Genomic DNA, 25,420 nt, shown 5'->3' with positions numbered 1-25,420 from the left:
TACTTTCCTGAATGTTTCCGGCTTCAGGAAAGTAGGATTAATGTATATGCACTTTTCTAAGGAATTTATATTAAAGGATTGACTCAATAAATGTATGTAAACTTCTCTTGAGAAATTTTCTCTTGAAAAGTTAAGCCAAGTTTGATGTATTGGAACGGTACCCTTTGGGTCCGTATTTTATTGGATGTTAAATCCAAGTCTGGTTTACAAATAAATGGAGATACTCCTGACGGATATGCCAGCAAAAACTTTTGAGTAAAATGTGCCTTATTTCATTTGGGGGTAATTAATAATGGCCAATTAATTGATTTTATAAATAATAAGGATCGACCAAGCATCGATGGTCTATCGAAAGATTGAACTAATTTGTTTCTATTGCCTATACTGAACCCACATAGGCCTACCAACCCCAAATCATCCAGTTGGTAGCTCCTCTTGTTTACAATAATGGAATATCTGTTTAGATAGATATGCTACTTGCTAAATACTTAACAAGTAAGTCTTATTACAAGGAAGAAGAAAATTACAGGTTTTACAGGACTTTGTATTTATTTCAAAGATTTATGTTCCACAGCAACACAGATTTGAGTAACATGAATCCCTTATACATTGATCAGGTTTGTTTCCCGGCCCCCAACTCAACCCAAAATTGGCAACCATGAGAGTTAAGGAAAAGGGGTAATTTTTTTTTACCAGTAGCAAGGACCGCGAAATTGGCAAAATAGGGGGTATTTAAGTTGGACTGTCCACAAAATTTGACTGTGAAATCAGCAAAATAGGGGATATTTAATTTGCACTGTCCGCGAAATTTGGATAAAAGGGGTACTTGAGAAAATCTAGTAATGTTTTGGCAATATTTATTGTCATTGAAAAAGGGTGTTTGAAATTCTAGTCATTTAAAATGGGTGTTGGAAATTCTAGTCATTGAAAACCACAAAAAAGGGGTTGTTTTTGGCCAAATTTTGTCCTCGATTTTGTAGGAAAAAAGGGGGAAAATTTGAAGAAAAATCATTGCAAAGGGGGTCTTTGAAAGATTTGGTAACTCTCATGGTTGCCAACTTTTGTGTTGAGTGGGGGGCGGGGTTTGTTTGGTAAACATTATAACAGATTTCCTTTGAGGTAGGCATCATCAGAATGATGGTTGTTGACCCAATGTCGCGAACAGAGAGGGAGCCCACTAAGTCATGTGTATAATTTCTCCCCGGATGATAATAATTATGTCCTCTTCAGTTGGGATACGTCTAACTGGAAGTAGGGATCTACAACCATCATTCTGATGATGCCTGCCAACCATGATAGGCCAAACTATCAATAGTGAGTACTTTCAAAGTTTCAACTTTGTTCAAAAGAAATCTTTTATAAAATTACATGAATCCTATTTTAATTGCATCACACTTTTCCTTGATTTCAGATTGCTGATGCAGGAATCAACATCAGCGCCGTTCCTGTCACTGAATCCATCAAAACCAACACAACAACAACTACCTTTGAACAAGGTGGCCACAAGGTCACAGAGACAGTCATCGCTAAAACAATCCACAAAACCGTCCATATGTCACCCACGAGTCGGCGCCCACCGAGTCGGCACCCACCGAGTCTGCTGCACAGAAGCGCCCTCATGAGGATAGTCCATTGAAGAAGCAGTTCGATGGTGAGCTGGGAAGTCTGGTGGCATGGATGGAAGATACAGAGAAGAAGTTATTGTCAACACAAGATCCGTCCCCTGATGATCCTAACCTGGAGGAACAGATGAAAACTTACAGTGTAAGTAAACTATAGTTTGATCAGCTCGTAATAGGCGGGAAATGTTAGGCTTTTACCACTACGCCGAAAAGTAGACCCACATTAAGAGTGCCATTAGTTGACCTGTCTGGTCTTTATTTTGTGTGTTAAACAAAGTAGACAAAGAGACAAAAGACTTGAATTAATAATTTGTGATGCTTCTGGCGAGATGTCACAAGAAAATTATTAAAATAAAATATTTTGATATTAATCCACGATGTTACAAGGCCCGCCGATTACGAGCTGATCAAAGTATACTGGTATTTCATCTAATTTGTGTCCATCATGGAACATGCAGTATGTGTGCAGCTTTGCAGACAGTAACACACATGCACACATAGCACAGCTTGAGAACTGTGGAATCGTGCTTCTGGATAACATTATCAAGAAGACTGTGTCTTCTGCTGTATATGCTACATGCATGTGATGAGTACAATTTTCTTGAAAGACCTGTAGAGTGGTGAGTGTGTCGGTGGCAATTTCAGTTTCATAATGTTAAGGGTATATATTTACATTAAGGCTTATAACATCGTGAATTAATATAGAATGGTGTGCACACAGTTTGGACTCTTGACGTGCGCAGTAACAAAAATCAAATATTTTTCGCCAACGATAAGCCAAACAAACTTTACCTAGTACAAGAAATTATAATATGAACTTTGTTTGTTGTCTTTTATATTTACAGACTCTAGAAAGAGATCTCCAGGAAAGACAGACCAGGGTGAAGAATGTGTCAGAGCTGGGTGACAAGCTCATTAACAGTACCCAAACAGGTGAGACGTTTTGAATTTAAAATCAGGGATGCAAGTTTTCCAGAAATTTCCAGAGTTCCTGAAATTTGGCCATTATTATAGAAAAAATTCGGAAATGTAAAAAAGAAAACAAAAAACATTACATTTTTTACATATTCCGAATTGGATGTTGATAATTTGTCATAAAAAGAGCAAAGACATTTTTAATGGGGGTGATAGCCTATTCCCTGGGTAAGCTCCCAAAATAGTTGATGCCACCCACAAGAGCTCAGCAAGGGCCAGTTCAATTGTCAGGAAATTCCGCAATTACCCACTTGCATCCCTGTAAAAAACTGTAAGCCATTTATAGGTGGGTGGTCAGATTTGTTCATAATTATTGTATTTTATACCTCACATGGAGACCAAAACTCACATTGAAACCAAAACTTGGAGATAAACTGCACTGGTGGCTTTGATATTAGAAGCAAAAATGTGTTTCGCAATGTTATCAACAAGGGTTATTTACATGTGTTGAAAACAATAAAATGAAAAAAAAAATTGTTTGGTGACATTAAAAACAAAAAACTTAGAAATAGAGGACTGATATATTTTGCTTGATCATATCACATGTGTGTGTATAATCAGAGACTGAATTGAAATGACTGGTTTGCATCTGACTATCAACTTCCCACAGCCTGTGCTTGGTTAGTAGCACCTAAAAGGAAGGTTGATTCATCTGATGCCTTCATCTGAGAAAAGGTATTACAGAAAATGGTGAAATATGATGGTACTTTTACAAGAGAAACATCAACTCTTTTAGGCATTGTTGGGATGATGCCTTCAGGAAAGAAAGTTTCCTATTACTGAGACCTAACTGTTGAGATGGTTTGTATATTTAAACTAAAGGTGTAAAATTAACCATAGGGCGAGCTGTTTTGCCGCTGCATTCAGACATTTTAATCATCACAACAAATCATTTCTGAGTTTCATTGACAGGGAACATCAAGACACAAACTGCACTACCATATTCCTATTGGGGCCATCTGCACAAGTACACCGTCACCAAGGTACTTGGATGGTACTGTGCAGTACCAGAGGAGTACCAGTGTAGTACCAGTGCAGTACCGTTGCTGATGATCCTGTGCTGTAGCAGCATTGGTACTGTATAGGTACTCTGTGTGAACCAGCCCGGTACCTTGGCGAGGGTGTACATGTGCAGGGGGCAGCAAATAGGAATATTATATTGTATTATTATTTTTTTATTTCTGGCTCTGATTATATTATCTCTTGGGTAACACAAACTGCTTCATTCATTTCATTGTACAGATGGGGATTCATCAGAACCTATCCAATCAACACTGAGCAATCTAAAAGAACGCTGGGAGGATGTACGCGTACTCCTGGACGAGCGTAAACGTACCCTGAATCATGCCACATTACGTAAGGAATTTGCAGATGAGTTGAAGCGACTTCAGGATGTTGTTGGTGGTGTTGAGAAGTGGTTAGCCGAGCAAGAGCCAGTTAGTGAAGATATTCAAGGAATTACAGAGCAACTTGATCAGTGCAAGGTATTTGGTTATTTTTTATTGATATGTTTATAAAGAGGATTCAACAACTCTTCTTCTTCCTTATTAGTGCCTACCTCATATGTATGAGTATTATCGCACTGCGTACAGACAATTAAGCTGTACTTATTTTTTCCTCTGGAACCTAGAGTAGATAAGTGTATTTTTGAAGTACAGTCAACAGTACCAGGATGATCCCCTGCTCTTTTCGATTAGCCTGTGACGTTCTTTAACGTGCACACTGCATTATTGTGAGAAAATACATGTAGAGTGCCTTGCTCAAGGACACAAAGAGCCAGCGGAGCTCAAGCGGGCTGGCTCAGATTTTGAACACGGGACCCATGGATTCACAGTCCAATGCCTTAACCGCTCGGCCACGTTCTCCTCAATAAAGTAAACAACGAGTTGTTAAATGGTGATGTTATTCATCACCGTTTAAACACTCACTCCTTTGTATAGGAGTCAACCGTTGTTAATATGTGATGAATCCACACTTGTACAGTAGTGAATACGCGATATGCGTGAGTGTGTAAATTTGCCACGCCTGGAACCTGTGTTCGCATACCATCCATATTAATTGACTTCGGTGGCACATACACATACAAGTTGAATTCCGTATTTTTTGGAGGTAGCGGCTAAACATTGCTGCTTATTCTGTAGTTTTTTTTGCTGAAATCACTGATCTTTTTGTAAGGCTGAGTGGCAATGATTAACTGACATTCCTTATGAAATAATCCTTTGAATTACACGGTCTTTAGCTCGTTTTTGTTATTGAAAGGGATTCAATCATGCATCACTGTTATTCATTGCCATTTAACAACTTGTGGTTTACTTTGTGCGGGCAGCTAAACCTTGCGTAAGTAAACTACGCAGACGACGCGTTGTTAAACAACTGTGAAACATGATTGAATCCCTAGTTGAATGATTGACCATATTAAATCAGAATTTATCAAAGAGATTTGACCTAAAGAGTATCGCTCATTCTACAAAATCCGGTGCCAATCCACTAAAAAAATAGAAAAAAATAAAAGTTGTTCAAAAAGACCTGCTTTTTGTGTTTTTTAAGAGTAAATGTATCACTACTTTCAGATGTAAAAAATTGCCAACACCACTTGCATATTTTTCTTTCAGGAAGTCATGATGTTTTTTAACACTAAAACTCAATGTAATGTGAGCTACGTTACTGACTATAAAATGGGCTGGTTTTACTCAATCCAAGGTCATAAAAAGCAAATTAAAGATCACTTGAGTGAAATGTAAAACAGATTTCACCATTTCATAGAAGTTTTGAAGATGCTTAAATGAGTGTGTAACGTAGCTCACAGTAACGTAGTTCACTGGTTTTTAAAGTTTTTAATGTGATTTGCGAACGCTAGAATGTTATGTCGGTTAATTCTAATATAAATGGGGTTCGACTACTGGTAGCTTTCACATATTATTAGGAAGTACATGTAATACAAGTGCATACTATAGAATCCTGGTAACGTAGCTCACCAATCTTAACATGGTCGGTCGAAATTTCAATGTTTACAACATTTCTATGCCAAAAATGCTACAGCATCACGATTTTTACTGTGATTTTTAAAAACCTATGAGTGTTTCCTTTCCAAAACAGCAAATTACATTGATACCTCTGTTTTACTTCTTTCCAATAACGTGTGTTAAAAAGGGGTAACGTAGCTCACAGCGTTTTGGTGGAAAGTGCAATTTATTTTAGAATTACACAAAGACATTTTAATCACTAAAAAATAATGTTGATAAACAATATGATGGTGCGTTATCTAATTAAAAACAACAAATATGTAAAGAAATCGCATTTATTCAAAGAAAATATTCAGGGTTAGATGTGACACTTGAGCTGTGGAAACGCATTTTTAGCGATTTTTGAGCCTTTGCAAGGGTTAATCAGGCTGAAGAAAGCATTTAAAGTATGGAAAACTATATATGTCCGTGTAGATCTCGTTGAGTTCTACCAGAAAAACAACATATTTGATGCCCTAAATGCTCAACAAAGTTTTTGTGGACCAAAGAATGGAAAAAAGGCTATTGGCACCGGATTTTGTAGAATGAGCGGTATGGACTCCACCATGTTTGTGTGTTGCTCATGGAAGGCAAAGAGATTAGATCCAAAGAGGACCAACTCCACCATGGTTGTATGTTGCTCATGGAGGGCAAATTAGTGGATCTCTGGATTATTTCACCCATGCATCCAGCAAACTTTGATATAAAGTGAGCACTTGTTTGTGTTTTGTGTGTATATAAACCCTACATTCGCAAAAAGTTATAACGCTCAAGCTCAAAGATGAAAATTATCATTCAATTTTGAGCCGATAAAATAAATGCTGATAGTACACTTCTTTGGTCTACCGGGGCTGGCCATAGACATAACTTATCCTTTCTGGAGTGGCAAGCAGATTTTCTAAATTTTGCCAATCGATTAGGGTGCATGTGGCCTGTGCCCCCCCCCCCATGACACTACGCCATTGTGTCGAATGCAGCATTCAATATAAGGACAAATTGGCAACTTTGCATACCACTTACATTGTTTTCTTATTTCAATCTACTCACACAGGCAAAGCAGACAGAACTGAATCCACACAGTAGCCGACTGGAACGACTTGCCCCACTCGCCAGGGAAGTCCAAGGTGATGATGCCACCATATCTCGTACTGCTCAGAAAGACCTCAAAGCCATCCATGAATCATGGGATAATATCCATGAAAATCTTACTGAAAGAGAGAAGATGCTGAACAAAGCCCTAGAGAATGCTCCTCCAAAACAATACTTGGATGCCATGAAGGCATTAACAGAATGGCTGGAGAAGGTGGAAGAGGTGCTGAAATCGGAAGAGTTCTTTGTCACTGAGCTGGATGATCTGGAGGAACAGCTGCAAGAATTTAAGGTAAAATATTATAGATTGAATTCAGATTTCCACTATTTCGATCGTATTAAGATTGGGCAAGGAGCAGCATGGCACACTAGTTAAGGTCTTTGCCTTTGGGTTCAATCCCCTGCAGGACCCCCCCCCCCCCAAAAAAAAGAAAAAAGAAAATACACTCTCCCTGTGGCTCACTTAAAGACAGGGCAGATGACCCATGATCACAGTCGATTCCGATAAGCATAATAAGCCTTTGTTGGCTACACTTGCCTGTCCTGTAAATGTGTCCAGACTAGCTATCTATGGCGACCCCCATCACCAGGTCACCTGTGTGTCGAAGTGTCAGCAGTATTATCTCCTAGATTTCGGCTGTTAATGCCTAGATATACTTGACATATAAAAACAAAAATCAAAACTGTAGGTCCCGTGTACAGAAAGTTATACCTGTACAAGTAGCTCAGGTTTGAAGAGCAGGGTACTAACCTCTGACTGTCCAAATCGTAAGTACAGACATGGTATGATTGGTTGCACCATATGAAGTGAACTGATTCTGATATCCACCAAAAACAGTGATACTTGTAGCCAAGGTAAAAGTCGCTTTACAAATTGATGTAGGCTAGATTTCTTCATGGGATAATAAATCACCAAAAAATAATGTCTAGGCAAGAACATTAATATCTAGGATGTGGTGGGTGATATGTCAGCATAATTATAATTCGTTTGTATGCAGCATTTTGAGATTTAATTTGATATTGATAATTACCATTTCAGGATCTTCAAAAGACCATCAAGGATCAGACGCCTAACTACGACTATGTCAACAAGACCGGCAAAGAACTTGCAAGCAACGCTACCATACCAGAGCAAGCCGAGAAACTTGAGCAAGATCTGAAGCATCTTAGCAAGAGCTGGAATGATGTGACAGTCCTCTGTGAGGAGAGGAAAGCACAAGCAGAGAAGGCTATTGCTGAACTGGGTCCATGGCAGGTAGGTTACTAACATGGAAAATAAGTATTGAAAAATGAAATAGATTATTGGACAAAAATCGTATCATTGCGCTTACCATTGTGATTCAGTAGTGAATCGTAGTTGCTATCAATTCTGTGTAGTGGAAATATTTCAAGAGATTGCGTCAATGTAGCCCATTGCTACATAGCGCAGTACTTAGCGGCACAAAGACGTATCTATTTCATCTACATAGCCCAATACTCAGCGGCACAAAGACATATCTCCATTAGCCGCCATATGAATGATTGCATCTATATAGCCTAGTACTCAACAGCACAAAGATGTATCTTCCTTTGCCATATGAATACTATTCATTGAATAGATATCCAAGGCTCAGTGGCACAAAGGCATATGTCCATTAGCTACAGTGCATTTGTGTATAGGGCAGAGCAACACAGATACTCTAGTGTAGTCATCAAGAGTTTAGAATATTGGGGAATATTGACTAATTCCTTGTTTGCTAATTTGAAACCACTGCTTGATGACTCAAAATATCAAGATAGTTTTCTAATTAGAGGTTAGTAAGTGTGTATTAGTTGTTTGGAGGGCATTGTGACAAATCTATGCCTTTGAAACCGAGGAATATCCTAATTCCAAGATTTTTCACAATGCTCGACAATCGACATACACCTGATGTAAAGTTACTAATAACCTAATTCATAACCATCACTAAACTCGATCCATCCTCACCCTTCAAAATAACAAGATTTTATAATCTGCAATTTGTAAAGAATATTATAATAAATAAAAAATAAAACGTTTTCCCTTCAATAATCGAACAGGCTAAAACAGTTTTACCACAACCGACCAATTTCATCACAAAACTTTCTGTCGCATAGGATGCGCACACGCGGAAGTCATTGTAGTGCGTAATCCTCCCTCTGCGTGTGTGTGCGTGTATAGTCTAAAGAGCAATTTGATTGGAACGCACACATGGCGTGATAGGCTTAGGTTATTGATATTGTGACACAGTCCATAACATGTATGTTGACTTATCACCTTTGTCTTTTATACAGGATGAGGTTGCTGGCTTGAAGAGTTGGATGGAGGAAGTTGACACTTTCCTCCATGCAGAAGAAGTTGCCATTGGTGATCTTGGGGTGTTGACTGCACAGTTGGACCAGAGCAAAGTAAGTCTTAGTTTGTAATTAACCTTTTTAGTTAATCCCAGAAGCCTTTGTGAGTACACCTGAGATGTCATCATTTGATGCCACGATGCGCCCATCGTTTAGCGAACATTGTTGCGGCGCATTGCAAGTATGCGTGACATCGAATGACAACATTTCAGATGTACTCGCAAAGGCTTATGAGATTTACCATAAAGTTGTTTAAGTTCTTGTGTATAGTTCCATGATGGGTCAACATTTTACGGACACACAGACCTCTAAGTAGGGTCTGTCGGTCAGGCCTGTAGAACAGGCTGTTTTGTTTGTTGCCTGAGTGAGAAAAAATAGATAATAATAATTTTAAAAGTCTTAATGTATCATTTTCTGTTTTTAAATCTCATTCAAATTGTATGAACTAACATTCTGCACATTTAACATCTTCCTTTTTAGGCTTTGAAAGATGATGTAGCCACTTTGCAACAAAATCTGAAGAATATCCAGGAGACTGGACAACGTCTGATCAAACAAGGGGAACCAACGTTTGCAGCCAGAGTGACCAATGAATTAAAGGAGCTGAGCACAAAATGGGAGCAAGTCACAAATCTAGCCTTGGTAAGCAGTTGTTACTTTCTGGTGTACATGCAGACAGCAAAATCAAATCCATTTTGTCAAGGGTAAAATTTAGTAATGGGGGGAAACATCATGCAGATGTGCTCAATTTTATTTATTTGCTGGAAGATAATTGTATTTTAAATTTTCTTTCCCACAAGTATTGATAAATTTTTCACTGCCAAGCAATGCAGGCTATAGTCTGTTAACTCAGAAGTACAAAGTAAATCTGTGGTGGGGGTGGGGAGGGGTCGATGCTTTGCGCCACACGCACTGCGTGTTAAAAAATGTGATGCAAAAAGAGCATGGTGTGCTTGGCAAGTACAAATCTTGCAGCAATTGGTGCGCCAAAGAACCATTTGCACACACATTGCACTGAAATAATTATTCTCATACCTCCAGTTTACGAGGTCTATTTACTTTGTACTTCTGACTTGACAGACTCTATACAGTTTTTAATCTTGGCAAAACATCTTCAACGTGTGCATGTGTACACCAGCGCTTTGAACTGTACCCAATGAAATGCGGACTGACTCCCCAAGGTGAAAAAAAAAGAACAGGTTATATGGAGGAACATGCCCTCTGCATTGAGATGATGCCTGCAGATTAGTAGGCAAAAACTGCTTCAGACCTGAAACTTTTCCTCTTTTCAGCTGATTTCCTCTTTTTTATTCCTGAAATTTATGAAGTGTTTTCTTTTATTTTCAGCCCAATTTGAGCCATTTCCCCCCAATTTACGCTATTTTTCAGCATTTTTGAGCATTTTCAGCTTTTTTTCTCTTTTTTTTTATAAAGACCCTGTTTCAGGTCTGCTGCTTGGAATATCAGAAATTTTTGGAATGTTACTCCTATGATAGGTCATTGAGAGAGCCAACAACAGCTGCAGATGGTCTGCTTCAATATGTACATTTTATATTTATTCTTATCTTCTGTCTCTTTAGGAACAAAGAGCTAACCTTGAGAGTGGCCATGAACAAGTGAAGAAGCTTAAAGATGATGTAAAGGAGCTTGGTGATTGGATGGATAGTATGGACAATGAATACTTAGCCAAAGAAACTACAATACAAGATGCTGCCGATATACACAGTAGAAACAAGCAACTCAAGGTCAGTAGCAGGTCATTTTTGAATGGCAAGTTGTCATAACACGATAAATCTGACCCATAGCATTGCACCACCATACTCTTATGTTTGGCGGTTAACCCTTACCTGACTGAAATTGACTAAAGCTCTATCAAAACCACTGCACATGCAATCATTCCATGTGATGCGATGACGCAATCAGCCTGAGTCATATATACCCAGGGAATCTCAGGCCGGGCCAGCGAAACCCCTGTGGCTACAGGTCAATGATCTTCTGCGTGGCATACGAGGGGTCCAAGGTTCGAATCCTGGGGGTAATGCGACTTCTTTGTTCATCTTCTCTCCTTTTTTGTTTCTTCTTCTTTTCCTTCTGATAGAAACAAAATGTCGGTTGGGTTAGGGTGAAAGACTATGCAATCAGTTGTTTTGAGGTATTGTGAAATATCTAAACATTGTGCTTTGGAACGAAGGAATAGCTCCAAAGCATGATGTTTAAATATTTCACAATAACAGAAAAATAAATGATGCCAATTAAAATACAATTTTAACTGTGCTCTTCCATTTTCCCTGTAAAAAAATTGAATAGCCGATTAATAAAATACTGCTAGCAACCAATACAGCGACCAGCACCTGCTTAAAATGTTTGAACGTATTTTGTAACATGGTCATTGTAAAGTGTATTTACGTACTACATCATGAGAAGTGGTCATTATATTTTTTCAATAACCTGCATTTGTGTCCGTGTATTTAGAATTTATAATATATCTGTGATTGGATTAAACACATCGCATATATTCATGAGGTTATGCATGTACTTCAAGTCAGGAAAGAACATATTTCTAATGAGTGTCCTGAAGATTCTAGACTTCATTTCATATATATTTATTTCACAATCGTGGCCATGGGCCAAATTACAGAGAAATATTACAAATAAGACTTGTGCCACAAGTTACATTTGCAAAAAGGATCTTGCTAGTGATTGAAAATGTTTAATCAATAATCCACTTTTCTTTTTTACAGAAAGCTGTAGAGGAATTAAAAGAGAAGGAACCCAAAGTTACCAGTGTGCTAGAAACAGGCAAAGATATTGAAAGTAAGGCCACACCTGCTGGGATAGAGGCTATTAAGAAGGAGACAGGTGATCTACAGACAAAATGGACAGATTTACAAGATAAACTCAATGCTACACATAAGGTAGGTGTTAGAGAATGAGATGATATAATATAATATGGGAAATGGCTTTGTGCAAAGTATTATACTACTATATTTTGCAGTAAACCTTTGACAAGCGCGTAATACTGTGATGTTGCAAATTAAGTCAGAGCTAAGAACACGTATGGCGCAAAGTTCATTCATAAATTTCTACTTGGCAACAGCAGATCAATTCAGCAGCCAATCAGAGACAAGTGCATTTCAACGCAGTAAATACGCGATGTACACTTAAAATATGCTCTCGTCAAAGGTTTACTGCAAAATATTATAGGTGGAAGTTGAAGGCTGAACATACACTATATTGCACTTATATGTTGTCTATGTTCTGGAAAAGTGTCAGGGTGGGTCAAGGGATGTCAAGGTGGGTTAAAGGGTGTCATGGTGAGTCAATGGATGCCAAAGTGAGTCAAGGGGTCAAAGAAGATACTTTTCTGTCACTTTTTTGTCAGTCTGCCTGTCTGTGTGTCCGTCTGGTGTTACAAACCTTGTGGATGAGGTATCTGATGATCCATAAGGCAAATGGTGATGAAACCTGGTGGAGGAGAGGTCTGTGTTCTCTTATGGTACCCAATTGGTACCCATTGGAATGTGTGTTACTAACCAAGATAGCCATGAATCCGTGGTGCAAGATCAGCCTTGGTTTTTATCAACCACAGACGCACATTCCTGGTTGATATACAATTTGTAGAGTGGTATGTTTATATGTCTGGTTGTGGGTGTGGGGTGTGTAGTGTGGGATGTATGTGTGATATGCATTGGAGACAACACTGAAGGAATTGGAATTGTTATTGGCAAATTATTCTTTTATACATTTGAAACTTTATTACATATACCCTCATGATCATTTCCTCAAAATATAATGCAAAGGCTCAGTGTAACACTGCCTCAACTCCATTTTGGCCAATTTGGCCCCATTTCTCACTTGAATCTGTGTTGCATTAGCATCTTAGGCCTGTAAATGGAGATAACTCTATGTGTCACTGGTCTGTGGCTTTAGTGGGATTAAAAATGAACATATATTTTCACTGGAGATGAGGCAGTGTGGCACCAATGCCTTGATATACTTCATTTTACCCCATGTATGTTCCCGTTTTACATAGACATACACTAGAACAATTTTATAAGAGATCTTTTATACAACTGTGTAAATGAACTTATAAATCAAGATGAAGGACAGTGTAACTTACAGGTATCTAGACATTCAATGAGTGAGAGTGATGTTAAGGTGCAAATGAATATATAGACAAATCCGACGAGCCAAGTGATGGTCGGGATTAAGTCCGCCATAGCTTGGGGCCATCGGCGCCAAACTAGCTTAGTTCATTTGGATTGTGATTCAAGACGCCCACTATCTGGAGCGCATCGTAGCGCGTAGCACTTGCGCCGTGCCACGGGGATGGTAAACGCTGCACGCCTATGATACTAGCGTCGTGTAAAATGGATCATAGCCCCCAGCTATGGCCGCCAGTGAGGTTGGAATATGGCTCGTCAGATTTGTCTATAGATGCCCTCAAGCCATAATGTACGATTTCCATCAAATTTGTTATTCTTTACCCAAAATGCTGAAATTATATAAGTAATAATGGTCAGGAAATGTTTGTGTCCATTTTAAGCCAAGATAACAAGGAAAAGTAAAAGAAACCCCACTGGCTAATTTTGGCCTTTTAACATGTAGTTCTAGTTATGAATATGACATTCTGTCAAAATTGCTCTGTTGACCTGATAAACACAACAAGTTTGGCTGATTTCTTTTAGGTGTATGTTAGGACATGTGTTAACATTTCAAATATGTCAAAAAATCAGGTTTGAAAAAACAACAAAAATTTCATATTATAAGATTGGACATATGGCTTTAAATTGTACAGAGTGTCTACAGAACCAATTGGCCATGTACAGCTATTTAACATATGAGTTAGGTAGCTTTATACAAAATTAAAACCAACACAATATCAATTCAAAACTGAGTATATAATAATAATAATAAAAACTTATTAAGTGCCATTATCCACCTCATTACACTATGATACAAAATTACAATGGCAACACATGAAAACATTATATATACATAGAAAATCAATTGAAACATAATGTTACTCGGATGATAGCATATAATGTAATAATAGGCAGATTTGGGCATGTGATAGTTCCTCTTTTCAGCTAATTTCCTCGTTTTTGTTTTGATTTTTTTTTTGTGCACTTGGTCTCTGCAAAAGTATAGGGGCTTTTGAAAGGTTGTTATAGTATGTATACCTTCCTTGAGTCAGTAATTTAGATATTCTTTTTTACTGTATCTCTAAATGTAATAATGACAAGTATATGAAAGGATACATTTTTAGAAAGGAAATGATGCAAGGAATCCAACTAGCATAACAGATTCCTGCAAAAATTTACGGTTTTTGAGAAAATCTCGAACTTTGATTTTACTTTACCGACTCGAGGAAAGTATACGGACTAAAGCATTTTCCTCTTGTGTGTGGTTACTCACATACCTGCAAATTGGAAGGGGTGAGAATTCATTTCTACCAAATAGGCAAAAATAACAAGAAAAAGCATACTGGAGGAAACCTATAAAAGGACAAGCTAAAACATGCCAGTTTTGTAGAAAATGAACCCTCTATGTATACATGACAATAGAGTGTGCAAATCTGTGTAAAAACACAATTTGATCAAATTACAAACAAGTGAATTTTTTTGATATTGGTTGTAGCATGAACAATAAATTGTATGGAAATTACCACTTTCTAAAGTACCTGTTGTAGATAAAATATCCGTGGGCCACTTAAAGGGGCATTTCGTGATCCACAGCCTCATCCCCCACTTTTCCCAAAAAAGTTGAGATTTTTACACCACTGGATACCTCTGGCTACATAATGTTTATGTACCAAATATTTCTTGCAGATTAATTCGTTTAGCAAAATAAATTTCGTTCTGGTGCACCAGAACGAAATTACAACACATTGTCTATGGAGCAGTGTAATACACATAATCATGCATAACTCGCAAACGCAAAATCGGAATCAACTGAAATTTTGGAAATAAGCTTTTTTCGTGGATATCTACTGAAAAATGTCATAAAAAGAGGATGCTAGGATCACGAAATCCTCCTTTAATCATAATAGTGGACATGTATACAGTTTATGACCAAGTGTTTTCAAAATACCACATAAACAGGTTTTGATCTTTTCACCAAAACTAGCTCCTAAAACAAGGATTTCACACCGAATTTGACCCCCTAAACAAGTTTAAACCAAATCCTGACTCCATAAAATAGGGTTACACATTCAACTAACTTACAAAAACACCCCTTTTTCATGAAAATCTATCTTTGAAGACCCATAAGGTCTCATATTGAAATACCCTACCACGCTTTCGCACAGAAAGAAGGCAGGATTCCCCTCGCTAAGCGCGCGCCTCAGGAAAGCTCGGTCATAAAACGGATTATAAAGATGGATTATAAGCATCAGTGATACACCCTGTCTTTTGAAGTGGTCCATGACGAATGGGAAGAAAACAAACTGACTATGGCTCATCGCACAACCCAGGAAAGCGCGCTCCTAATTTAAGTGGCTAATTGCAGTGTTATAATCACACATGATTTTAACAAAAGAAGGCTAGCATAGGAAAGCTGCAGGATGGCGCACACCTTCCGGTGTAAGGGAATTTCAATATGAGCCCTAAATGTAGAGCACCCCTTTTACATGGTTTGAGTGACAAATATTCATTTAAAACATGTGCACTTTGGCAGCATGTCCTCTGTTGCTGACTTGGTTACTATTTGCGGCTTGGGACAACATGCCCAGATGTCCAACCACTAGAATAGTGAAGTTCTTCACATATCTTGTACCAACTGGGTACTACATAGCGAAAATATTTCTGCTGGAACAGTTAACTTTTGAAAGTTACCAGCCTGATCAGCAGGAACACAGACAGTTTATTTTCATCCCTGCATATAACAGCAACAATATGGAGTGATGATATTAAGAAGTGGCCAATGGAAGTGGAAGTATGGCAGCTGCCACAGAAATGGCACGGAACAGGGATTGACAACATACTCTTGTAAGGACCAAAGTAGCATCCTTGGTATCTGCCAAGAAAGGGAGTGAGAGATAACAAATAAGGTGAAATTAAGCTTCACATTGGAGTGGGGCAGGGAGAGGCACTCAAAGTATCACCAGATGAAAAGGTACCTGATTAGCCCAGTTGAGAAAGTTTCAGACAAGTTTGAAGTCAACTGAAGTTGAAAAGAGCAGCAGCAGCAGCATGTTGTACATCAAAACACAAGATATTATATAATTGGACTAGTGTAAAGACTGAAAAATTATGCAACTTACGGAATAAAGCTGTATAATCCTTTAATAGAGGATTTCTGTGCTAGTCTAATTTTGTGCAGCTTTACGCAAAGGATAAGCTCACATTTCAATCTCATTGAATCAAATCATATCCAAAGATCATATCCAAAGATCTACCTTATGACTTGTTGGCTTGCATCACAAGATTAGGTCAATATCAAGCACTGTGAAGATGTAGCTCTGTGTCAGGAACTTGTGCACTTGCTTCATTTACTTCTGAATGTTGTGGCTCTGAATGTGCCTCTGATGAACTGTTTGGCTGATGGGATAATGAGGTTGATGTTGTACTTTGTGTTCTTCCTGATGGTCCACTGTCACCGGTATCCTTCTTTCTCACACCCAACTCCTTATCTTTCTTAGCTTTAGGCCTAGCTCTGTAATCCTTTATTATAATTGCTATGGTGTAAATATATGGATTGAGGGCTGAATTGATCGGTAGAATAAATGTCACAATATAGACATAAACCACAGGGGATATTGTCACAGTGGCAGACTGGACCAAGATTCCGATCACCACGATCGGTACCCAGCACATGAAATCCGTCAGAACGATGGCTCCCATTCTGATGGCTAAACTTATCTCTTCATCCTTCCGAGATGTGCCTGCTCTTCCTGTTGCTTGCTTGTAGAGGAAAAAGATACAAATATAGCTGATGGCTATGATAAGGAAACATAAGAGATTTATGCCTAAGAAGAGAACTATAGAGAAGTAGAGTCCTGGCTCATCTCCAGTTACAGGATAGATGTAGTCTTCCTCCAGTATGCTCTCTTTTCCAGAAGAAATGGAGTTGTAATTTTCTAAATCAAATTTTGCAGCTGTGAAGGTTTTGTTGAGAAATATAGGAGTCCTAACAAATGGCAAGCCAATGCAGACCTCGGAGACGTCATAGAAGTCAGGGTTTGTACCACTGAAACTGGTTGGTATGATGCTGAGAAATATGGCAAGACACCAAAGACAGAAGAGAGTTATCATGGCTGATTTCTTGGTGAGTTTTTTTGTTCCTCTGGGGTACTTGATGGCTAAGAATCTGTCAATGCTGATGAGAGTGATGAAGAATACGGAAGCTTCACTGGACAACACAGAGAGTATCCCTGCCAACTTGCATATGGGTCCATTCCTCCAGTTGTCAGATTCGGACGGAAAATACTGTTGATAGTAAGCGTCTGCAGATGCGATGATCAACATATATATGCCCATTAGCAAGTCAGAAGCAGCAAGGTTCTCAATCAAAAGGACTTGGATGATGTTTTCTCTACCATGCTTAACACATCGCCATAGCAACACAGACATGTTTCCAACTAAAGCAAATAATCCAAATATCCACATGAAAGCTCTGACAGACGTAAAAGGCAGAAGACGCAGACATGTTAGATATGGCTCTCTGGTGTTTTGGGCTCTGCATTGGGCTGTTTCTATAAAACAACATGTAGCTGGTTCATCAACTAATACATATGTATCATTTCTAACAAGTGGCTTAAAGGTACTCTTATCTACTCTTTTCAATGGATTTCCCCTTAATTCTATAGATGAAATTAATGGCATTTCTTGAAAAATATTTGCATCAATTCTTTCTATGTTATTGTTATTTACTTCAAAGACTCCCAATTTGGGAAATATGCTTGTTGCATTGTTATCCAGAGTATTATTACTTGATTTTTGCAAGCCGTAGCGAAGAAATTTAATGTGATTTCCAGATATGTTGAAAATCAACATTTGTTGAAGACTAGTGAAGGGTGTGAGATCCATCTGTTCAAAGTGATTATCGTCCAGAGACAACTGCAGCAAATCGGGTGTGCGCCAAAATACGTCTTCTGGAAGAGAAGTGAATTCATTCCTAGAAATCAGAAGTTCCTTGACTTTCTCTGCCCCTATGAACATATCAGGATCAATCTCTGTCAGTTTGTTGCCACTGAGATGTAGTCTGAATAACAAGTCGAGTCCTCTGAATGTGTCCGGTATGATAGTGGTGAGCTTATTATCATCTATATACAGCCACCAGAGGCTGTCCAAATCCTGGAATGTTCCCGGCTGAAGACTAGTGATGTTATTTTTGTCCAAAATGAGAACTCGTAACCTGCCTAGACACCTAAAGGTATCAGGCGACAGACTTGCGATATTATTGCGACTTAATTCCAATGCAAGAAGTGAACCTTGCTGATTGACGAATAGATTTGGGTGAAGACTAGTAAGTTGGTTGCCATGGAGATCCACCACTATTAAAAAAACAAGGCCAGTGAAAAGATCGGATTGCAATTCAGTGAGCTTGTTATCTGCTAATTCTAGGAGATGTAACTGATACCACCCAAACGTTCCAGATTCAATACGTGTCAGTAGATTCTTGTTCAAACTGAGCCGATTTATATATCTCAAATCTTGAAATGATGTCATATCTATGCTTTCAAGTTGCCGGTTCGATGCATCAAAAACTCTGATGGGTTGATAAAAAAAAAGTAGGGGTACAAGGTCTTGGTGCAACAACAATGTCAAAGTCATTTTGTCTCTACATTGTGTTACAAATTGTTGGTATTTCAAACTGCATACGCAGTAAGTTGGACATAGAGGCAAGTCACCCTTTACATTCGTAGCTCCGATCCACCTGATCAGATTATTATGAAAATAATCAGTTTCATACATTGTGTTCCGTTGTTGGTATATTACTTCCCATACATTGTCTGAAATAAGTAACCCATTGCAATCCGTGGTAATATTACATGCACTGGTGTTGAAGTCAGTGCATTGATCCTCCAAGTTTAAAAACTCTCTTCTGATCACAAAGTTAGCGTCCATCTTAAAATGGATTTCAAGCTCGTTTGTCGGAAACAGTGTGCTACATGGAGTGACGGTTCCTGTGAAGCTGATAGTTTTTCCTCCAGCATATGAGATGTAGAATTGATGATATTGTTTCCAGTTTGTAAGCGACTCAATATCCAAGTAAATTCCATGTTGGCTTGTAGTGTTCAATTTGAGTACACAGGCACCACAGGATGAAGAAGTATCCAGCGATAATGTCTCATCGATGTCAGAAATTTGAGCACTGCATGAAGTGGTGTCTGCAGAACAAATCAAGTTAGTACTGATATCTGCACTGTGGCCTACTGACAGGCTTGTAATTCCTAAAAGGAATTGAAGGCTTAAGTAGAAAATGCACCTGTCTCTCATGATGATGGTGATTTATCCATACAGCAAGAAACAGTTTTATTCAAACTTCATTGTAGGAAGAGGTTATGAAAGTTGTTGTGGCTCTGATTTAGTCGTAACAACAATAAGAGCTGAGTACAAAACGCTATTGGTAATAATTGTAGTCTAAGTTTATTCCACCTTACACATAACAATGTTAGCAATTGTTTCGTTAGTTTCGTTATTGCTAGTATTGTTCAAACTCAAGACACGGAAAGCTTTTAAGCATTCAAGCATGTAACAAGGTCATGGAAACACTAGTCTTATTTTCAGAGGGAAAACAAATGGGGAAAACCCATAGTTCAGTCAGTATCCTTTAAAGTAGCACTCAGTATGAATAAAATTTGAAACTGAAATTTCAATTACTTTATTTTTTGGGAAGAATTACTTTTATTTGTCATTTGTCTATTTGCTTGTTGTGGTACAAGAACAAACAATTTCCAGAACATGTACAAAGACTTGGTCAGTGTATATTTTACTGAATATTAATTTTCAGTAAAAATGGGTAGGGGTACAGGTTGTGTAGGGGTGTGGTAAGGTAGGGCTTAAGTTGGGGATGGGTGGGGGTAAGGACAGGCTCCCGCACAGGCGGAGGGGGGAGCGGGGAGCGGTCCCCTCCTTGGAAAAAAGTCCACTTTTTCAAAATCAGCACCCCTCCAAAAAATCCTGCGTACGGGCCTGGGTAAGGGGGTAGGAGTGTTGCGGGTAGTAGTAGTAGGGTGGAGTAAGGGGTTGGAGTGGGTATGGGTAGAGGGGTCATTCCGTGTCAGATCACCCAATGGTTTATGGTGTACTTGAGGCTGAAAAGGCTTAAATTTCAAATTTTAGTCCCGTTGGACCTGCGGATTTTGCACTTTCGACACACCCTTTTTTGGTAATTTTGGTCAAAACAAGCATGTCCGTCAATATTCAAAAGACGATATCTCTGTAACCGATGGGCCAAATCTATTGATATTGGTGTCTCTGGAAAGGCAATTACATAAGCAATCCAAATATTCCATTATTTTTTAATTTGACCTTGAGGACCACATAGGCCCTAATCTTGAAACAAATTCAAGTGCAAATTATACCCCAACAAGTTTTCTACATAATATTAAAAAATTAGAGATATAATATAACATGCCTGAGTGTACATCTCTCTTTTGATATAAAATTGGATCGGTTGAGCCCATATTTATTGGTCGAGCTATGAGTTTTAAAATATTGGGCGAGGCGTGAGTCGAGTCAATATTTTACAACTCATAGCGAGACCAATAAATATTGGCGTAAAGCATCAATTTTATCATTATTATGTTTTGGACCCAATATTATCACAACTTGGATCCATCAAAACATAATAATGAACTTGGAGCCAGACTCCTCTGTGAATAATGTTTTTTTTTTTTTTTTTTTTTGGGGGGTCTGCCACTCCTCCCACACAAATAATCTGTTTAGGCTAAATTTATTTTAAAAAAAGGTTTGTCTCAAAGCTCCCACCCGCATTAGTTTAGTAAAAAAATTCTTCTTTTTTTTTCTTCAGAAAACGTGTAAAAAAAATGATCGAAATGCCGTTTTGACAATTTAAGACCCCTGCTCTTAGATTACTTCACTTCAATACAATAGCGTATCGCTTTATTGTTCATTACAACACTTTATACAGTAGAATAGGACTTTGAAAAAATAAATAAAAATGCATTTCCCATTAGTTTTTCAGAGTTGGGAAGCATTGAGACAAACCTTTTTTTTTTTTTAAATTTGGCCTTACTTTCCCAACATAAGCCAGTACCCATTTATAAACCTAGGTGGAGAGAGGATAGAGCCACCATGCCCCACCCCATGTAAACAAGAATTACTGACAAATTTGATAAATGTTCCAAATTGATTTTGTCTTCGTCTTACAGGTGGTATCAGATGGTGCTGATAATTGGAAGATGTTGCGCCATCTCCTGGGAGAGGAGACCATCTGGATGGATGGCTTTGATCAGAAGCTGAACAACCCTCCTGCCAGCCTGGATGCAGAGGAAATATCAGAAGAAATTGATGTAAGAATATTGCATTGGGCTATTCCATTTAAAATCCACACTACCCCTGTGGAAGATTTAGCTACAGTCTTCCGCAGTGGGAGTATGAGTTTCAAATAAAATCAACATTTGGGTATCTTCCATTTGAAATACTCACTCCAGTTGTGGAAGATATAGGTAAAGCCATAATACAGGGGAGTATGGGTTTCAAAATGATTAACCCTGACCAATTACATTTGAAAAACATACTCCCTCTATGGAAAATATTTCCAAAATCTTCCACAGGGGGAGTGTGGATTTCAACTGGAAAAGCCCATTGTCCATGTTGTGTATTTTCCAATTGAATATCTGAGTGGAAGAAGGGCACAACTCCACTTTACACAAATTAGTTTATCATATTTTAAAAGACCTGTACCGTTGCCATTGCAACATAATCATTTCACATGTATGTATGTTCATGTACAAGTACTAAAGGGCCCCTGAAGATGAAAACAGTCTGTCTCTTGAAACTTTTCCAAATAGTGTGTTTTTTGTTAATCTCAAAAAAAAGTGTTGATGGAGTTGGACCCTTCTTCCACTCAGGTATTCAATTGTTACCTTCTGTAATTTAAACATTTATCATCATAAAGATCTCAAAGATGTTAAAACATGAATTAAGGATTCAGTAAATACTTCTTGGAAAATTGGGCAAAATGGCACAATTTGAGTTTAATATGATTATGTAGATCATTTTGGGTGCAATTTAAAAATTACATGAGACAGTCATTACATGTGAATGTTTGCTCTGACATAGCATTGTCAGCTCAACTTAGTTTGATACAATATATGTTAGAGTAATGATGGATTTGGCAAACTCTTTAATAGAGGTAGTCATTGTGATGTCAACGCCACCATCTTGTGGGTACGTAACCGCCTTGTTGCTAAGATCACAGCGTTGACGCTTGACTGAAGAGGTGCGTCACGCCCTGCGACTTAAGCGTAATCGGGGGCTTAATGTCTAATGCATGACATGTAGAACGGCAGTACCCACAAGATGGCGGATCCTGTGGAAAAGGCTGACAGCCACTAAAGAAAATAAATCAGTGATGGTTGTCCCAGTTTGTGCCAAGCAAAAATGGAGAGATTTCTGGCTGCATGGTTTATATATTTGGGAAATGGAAGTTCTGTATTATTTTGTTGCTTTGATATTCAATGCTCTTATGGGGTGTTCTGACCAGCTATGATCATCAACATTTCTATGAAGCACAAACTTCTTGCAATGTGTGAAATATCTATAATATTTTTGGGTATAGCGCCATCACTTGCATTAAAAATTATTGCTTTGAACAATTGATGTGTACCATATCTTCTTTTACACATTAACTAGTATTTTGTATAAGTAAAAAAATTGTATTGACCTAACCATATTACTGTTTTCATCTTTACCCAGGCTCTGGAGTCTGCAGTCCAGAAGCATGTTGTAGACCATCGTGAGCAGATCAATGAAGTCGCCCAGAGTCTGATTAGTAACAGCATCATGGTGACAGCGGTAGAAAGAGAAGCTAAACTATTTAACCAAAGAGCTGATGAAGTAGCAGTACAGGTAGGTATATTGGAATTAATTGATATTAGATGAAAAAAGAAACTGATTTGTAGAAAAGATATGAAGGATACCTTAATGTAGATTAGTCATTCATAAGGTAAAATACTGAAAATGAATAAATAAATGTACACAAAATAGCTGCAAAAAGTGGATATTTTTTTCGTACTTATGGGTTTTTACTGGAGAGCAAGGTCCGTATGCACAAAAGAGTTAGACCAGGTCTAAAGTTAGACCTGGTCTAAGTGAATTTTATCCCAGGAGAAAGGACATTTTCCTTTACATTTGCTTCAGTTATTTTGTATTATTTTTTGACCTTTGCATTTAAATCTTAAGATTTTGCTAGCTACTCTAGGAAGGAAATAAGAGTAAAGGATCATTCCTGATGGAAATAAATTCCACTTAGACCAGGTCTAACTTTAGACCCGGTTTAACTCTTTTGTGCATACGGACCCAAGAGTTCTGACTGGTATTGCTGCTGGTCAAGAGTTAAACCTGAGAACTGCTGGTGCACAGGCACTTTCAAGACAAAATTGTAATCTTGGTACTTTACAATGCTATTGCGATGTTGTTGTACATGTTAATAGAATTATATAATTATGATATTAGTGGTAGATTGCAACTCAAAATTTCAGTAAATAGATTCCATCAGGTTTGCAGAAAATGACAAAGTTTATTTTTCAAAACCAATTAGATTTCTTCACTAACCTGGCAGTTTTGAATGTCAGGGTCGACCTCTTCTTCAGAGTGAAGAGAACTCAGAGAATGTTCGAAACTGTCATGTTAGTGAAGAAATTACTTGGTTTGAAAAATGACTTTGTAAACATATTTTGTTGTTGTTGTGATAGACCATATTTTGATGTGTGCCATTGACAGTAAATGAAGAAGGCTGTAGAGGGGGTTTACTTGCCAATTGGAACTGTTATCAATGTGATAGGGCTCTAGCTTTTCAGCTAACACTCATCAGGCAACTTGAATGGAATGTAAGGGTACAAAGATGCAGGAGTATTTACTATTATTTAATCTTACTGTTTCTTTTTCTAGGCCAAAGCCCGTCAGGCCAGACTTGAGCACAATGTCCAGATTCTCCAGCAACTTGAAAGAGATATGCTCACTTTGAGTAGTTGGATCTCAGCAGTAGACAGGACACTTAACAATAGACTCACTGCTCGTATTTGTGCAGGAGATGTACCTGATGAGTATGAGGTGAGTTAGTATGAGTAACCAAGTCTGTTATGTACTTCGAGCCAGTATTGAGTCGTTGGATCTTAACAGTAGACAGGACACTTAACAGTAGACTCACTGCTCGTATTTGTGCAGGAGATGTACCTGATGAGTATGAGGTGAGTTAGTATGAGTAACCAAGTCTGTTATGTACTTCGAGCCAGTATTGAGTCGTTGGATCTTAACAGTAGACAGGACACTTAACAGTAGACTCACTGCTCGTATTTGTGCAGGAGATGTACCTGATGAGTATGAGGTGAGTTAGTATGAGTAACCAAGTCTGTTATGTACTTCGAGCCAGTATTGAGTCATTGGATCTTAAAGCAATAATGTGTGATTTGCACAAATAATAGATTCTTATTTAAATGTTTGTTTTCACTGATCACATTATCCCCTTTTAATTTCGAGCCAAACAAATGAGGAATAACAAAGTAAATTTGCGATTTCATTCAAACGCCTACACGCATGTACTACGCTCGCCGATCGTATTACATGTAACTGCACGGAGCATCGCACTCGACGTGAGTACATACAAGCTGACATCCACGGTACATATTAGCAAGCATTCGATCGTTGAACTCTGAATAAAACCGGGTTGACTCGGTTTTAATACAAAAAGTTAAATTTTACTGTTATTAAAGCACTTCAGGCTTAGTCTTTTACATGGTATTTTAGTATACCACTGTGCATTATAATTATGCAAAAAGTAGAAATCTGAGTAAAATTGAGGGCGTCGCTGTGAAGCAAATCACACATTATGGCTTTAACAGTAGACAGGACACTTAACATCTAGTCAGTGGGTGCATACTTAAGCTTTATATCTAGTCAATGAGAGTGCATTGCTTAAGCATGATACATGTGTAAAGGCGATCCGCATATAATGTTTTTCCTTTTTTGCAACAATTAGAATGTTTAAAAACTTAAAAGATTATTTCAATATTTAGAATAAGTAGTGGTATGATAAATTTGTTATTATGTTCAGCATTGGTATGGTATAGGAAATTATTGTGCACTCAGTGTCATACTGGGTTCAACCATCAGCTTTACCAAGTATGACACTTCATTCACAATAATTTCCAGTATCATACATACATCCGCTTCACCTAATAGCAAATAG

General features: G+C 38.1%; 3 protein-coding genes across 3 annotated transcripts in view; all 3 read left to right on the top strand.

The window, feature by feature from the left end:
- Positions 1-1,636, top strand: part of LOC140157258 (utrophin-like) — a 252,448-nt gene extending 250,812 nt beyond the window's left edge. The window contains exon 17 of the mRNA XM_072180386.1: positions 1,412-1,636. Within this exon, the coding sequence (XP_072036487.1) occupies positions 1,412-1,636 (225 nt within the window). The remainder of the gene's footprint in view (positions 1-1,411) is intronic.
- LOC140156505 (dystrophin-like) lies at positions 1,572-25,420 on the top strand. Its single transcript, XM_072179448.1, has 13 exons — positions 1,572-1,764; positions 2,468-2,555; positions 3,840-4,081; positions 6,651-6,980; positions 7,728-7,943; positions 8,981-9,094; positions 9,521-9,682; positions 10,621-10,785; positions 11,782-11,955; positions 21,381-21,521; positions 22,930-23,082; positions 24,124-24,285; positions 25,286-25,420. Exons 1-13 carry the CDS (start codon positions 1,678-1,680, stop codon positions 25,418-25,420), a joined length of 2,169 nt encoding a protein of 722 aa, XP_072035549.1. The 5' UTR covers positions 1,572-1,677.
- The window catches only part of LOC140157257 (dystrophin-like), a 392,916-nt gene continuing 391,985 nt past the window's right edge, over positions 24,490-25,420 (top strand). Inside the window, 1 exon segment of the mRNA XM_072180385.1 lies at positions 24,490-24,559. The gene's annotated coding sequence lies outside the window, so the exon portion shown is untranslated.

This window comes from Amphiura filiformis, chromosome 7, assembly GCF_039555335.1.
Source record: "Amphiura filiformis chromosome 7, Afil_fr2py, whole genome shotgun sequence".
Classification (NCBI taxonomy): Eukaryota; Metazoa; Echinodermata; class Ophiuroidea; order Amphilepidida; family Amphiuridae; genus Amphiura; species Amphiura filiformis.
This window is presented reverse-complemented; position numbering and strand designations above follow the sequence as displayed.

Excerpts from the sequence above, each read along its gene's own strand:
- LOC140156505 (XM_072179448.1), top strand. The coding sequence starts at position 1,678 with ATGGAAGATACAGAGAAGAAGTTATTGTCAACACAAGATCCGTCCCCT. Across the intron at positions 11,956-21,380 it reads AACTCAATGCTACACATAAG|GTGGTATCAGATGGTGCTGA; the intron begins GTAGGTGTTAGA and ends TTCGTCTTACAG. Across the intron at positions 24,286-25,285 it reads ATGTACCTGATGAGTATGAG|CATTGGTATGGTATAGGAAA; the intron begins GTGAGTTAGTAT and ends TATTATGTTCAG.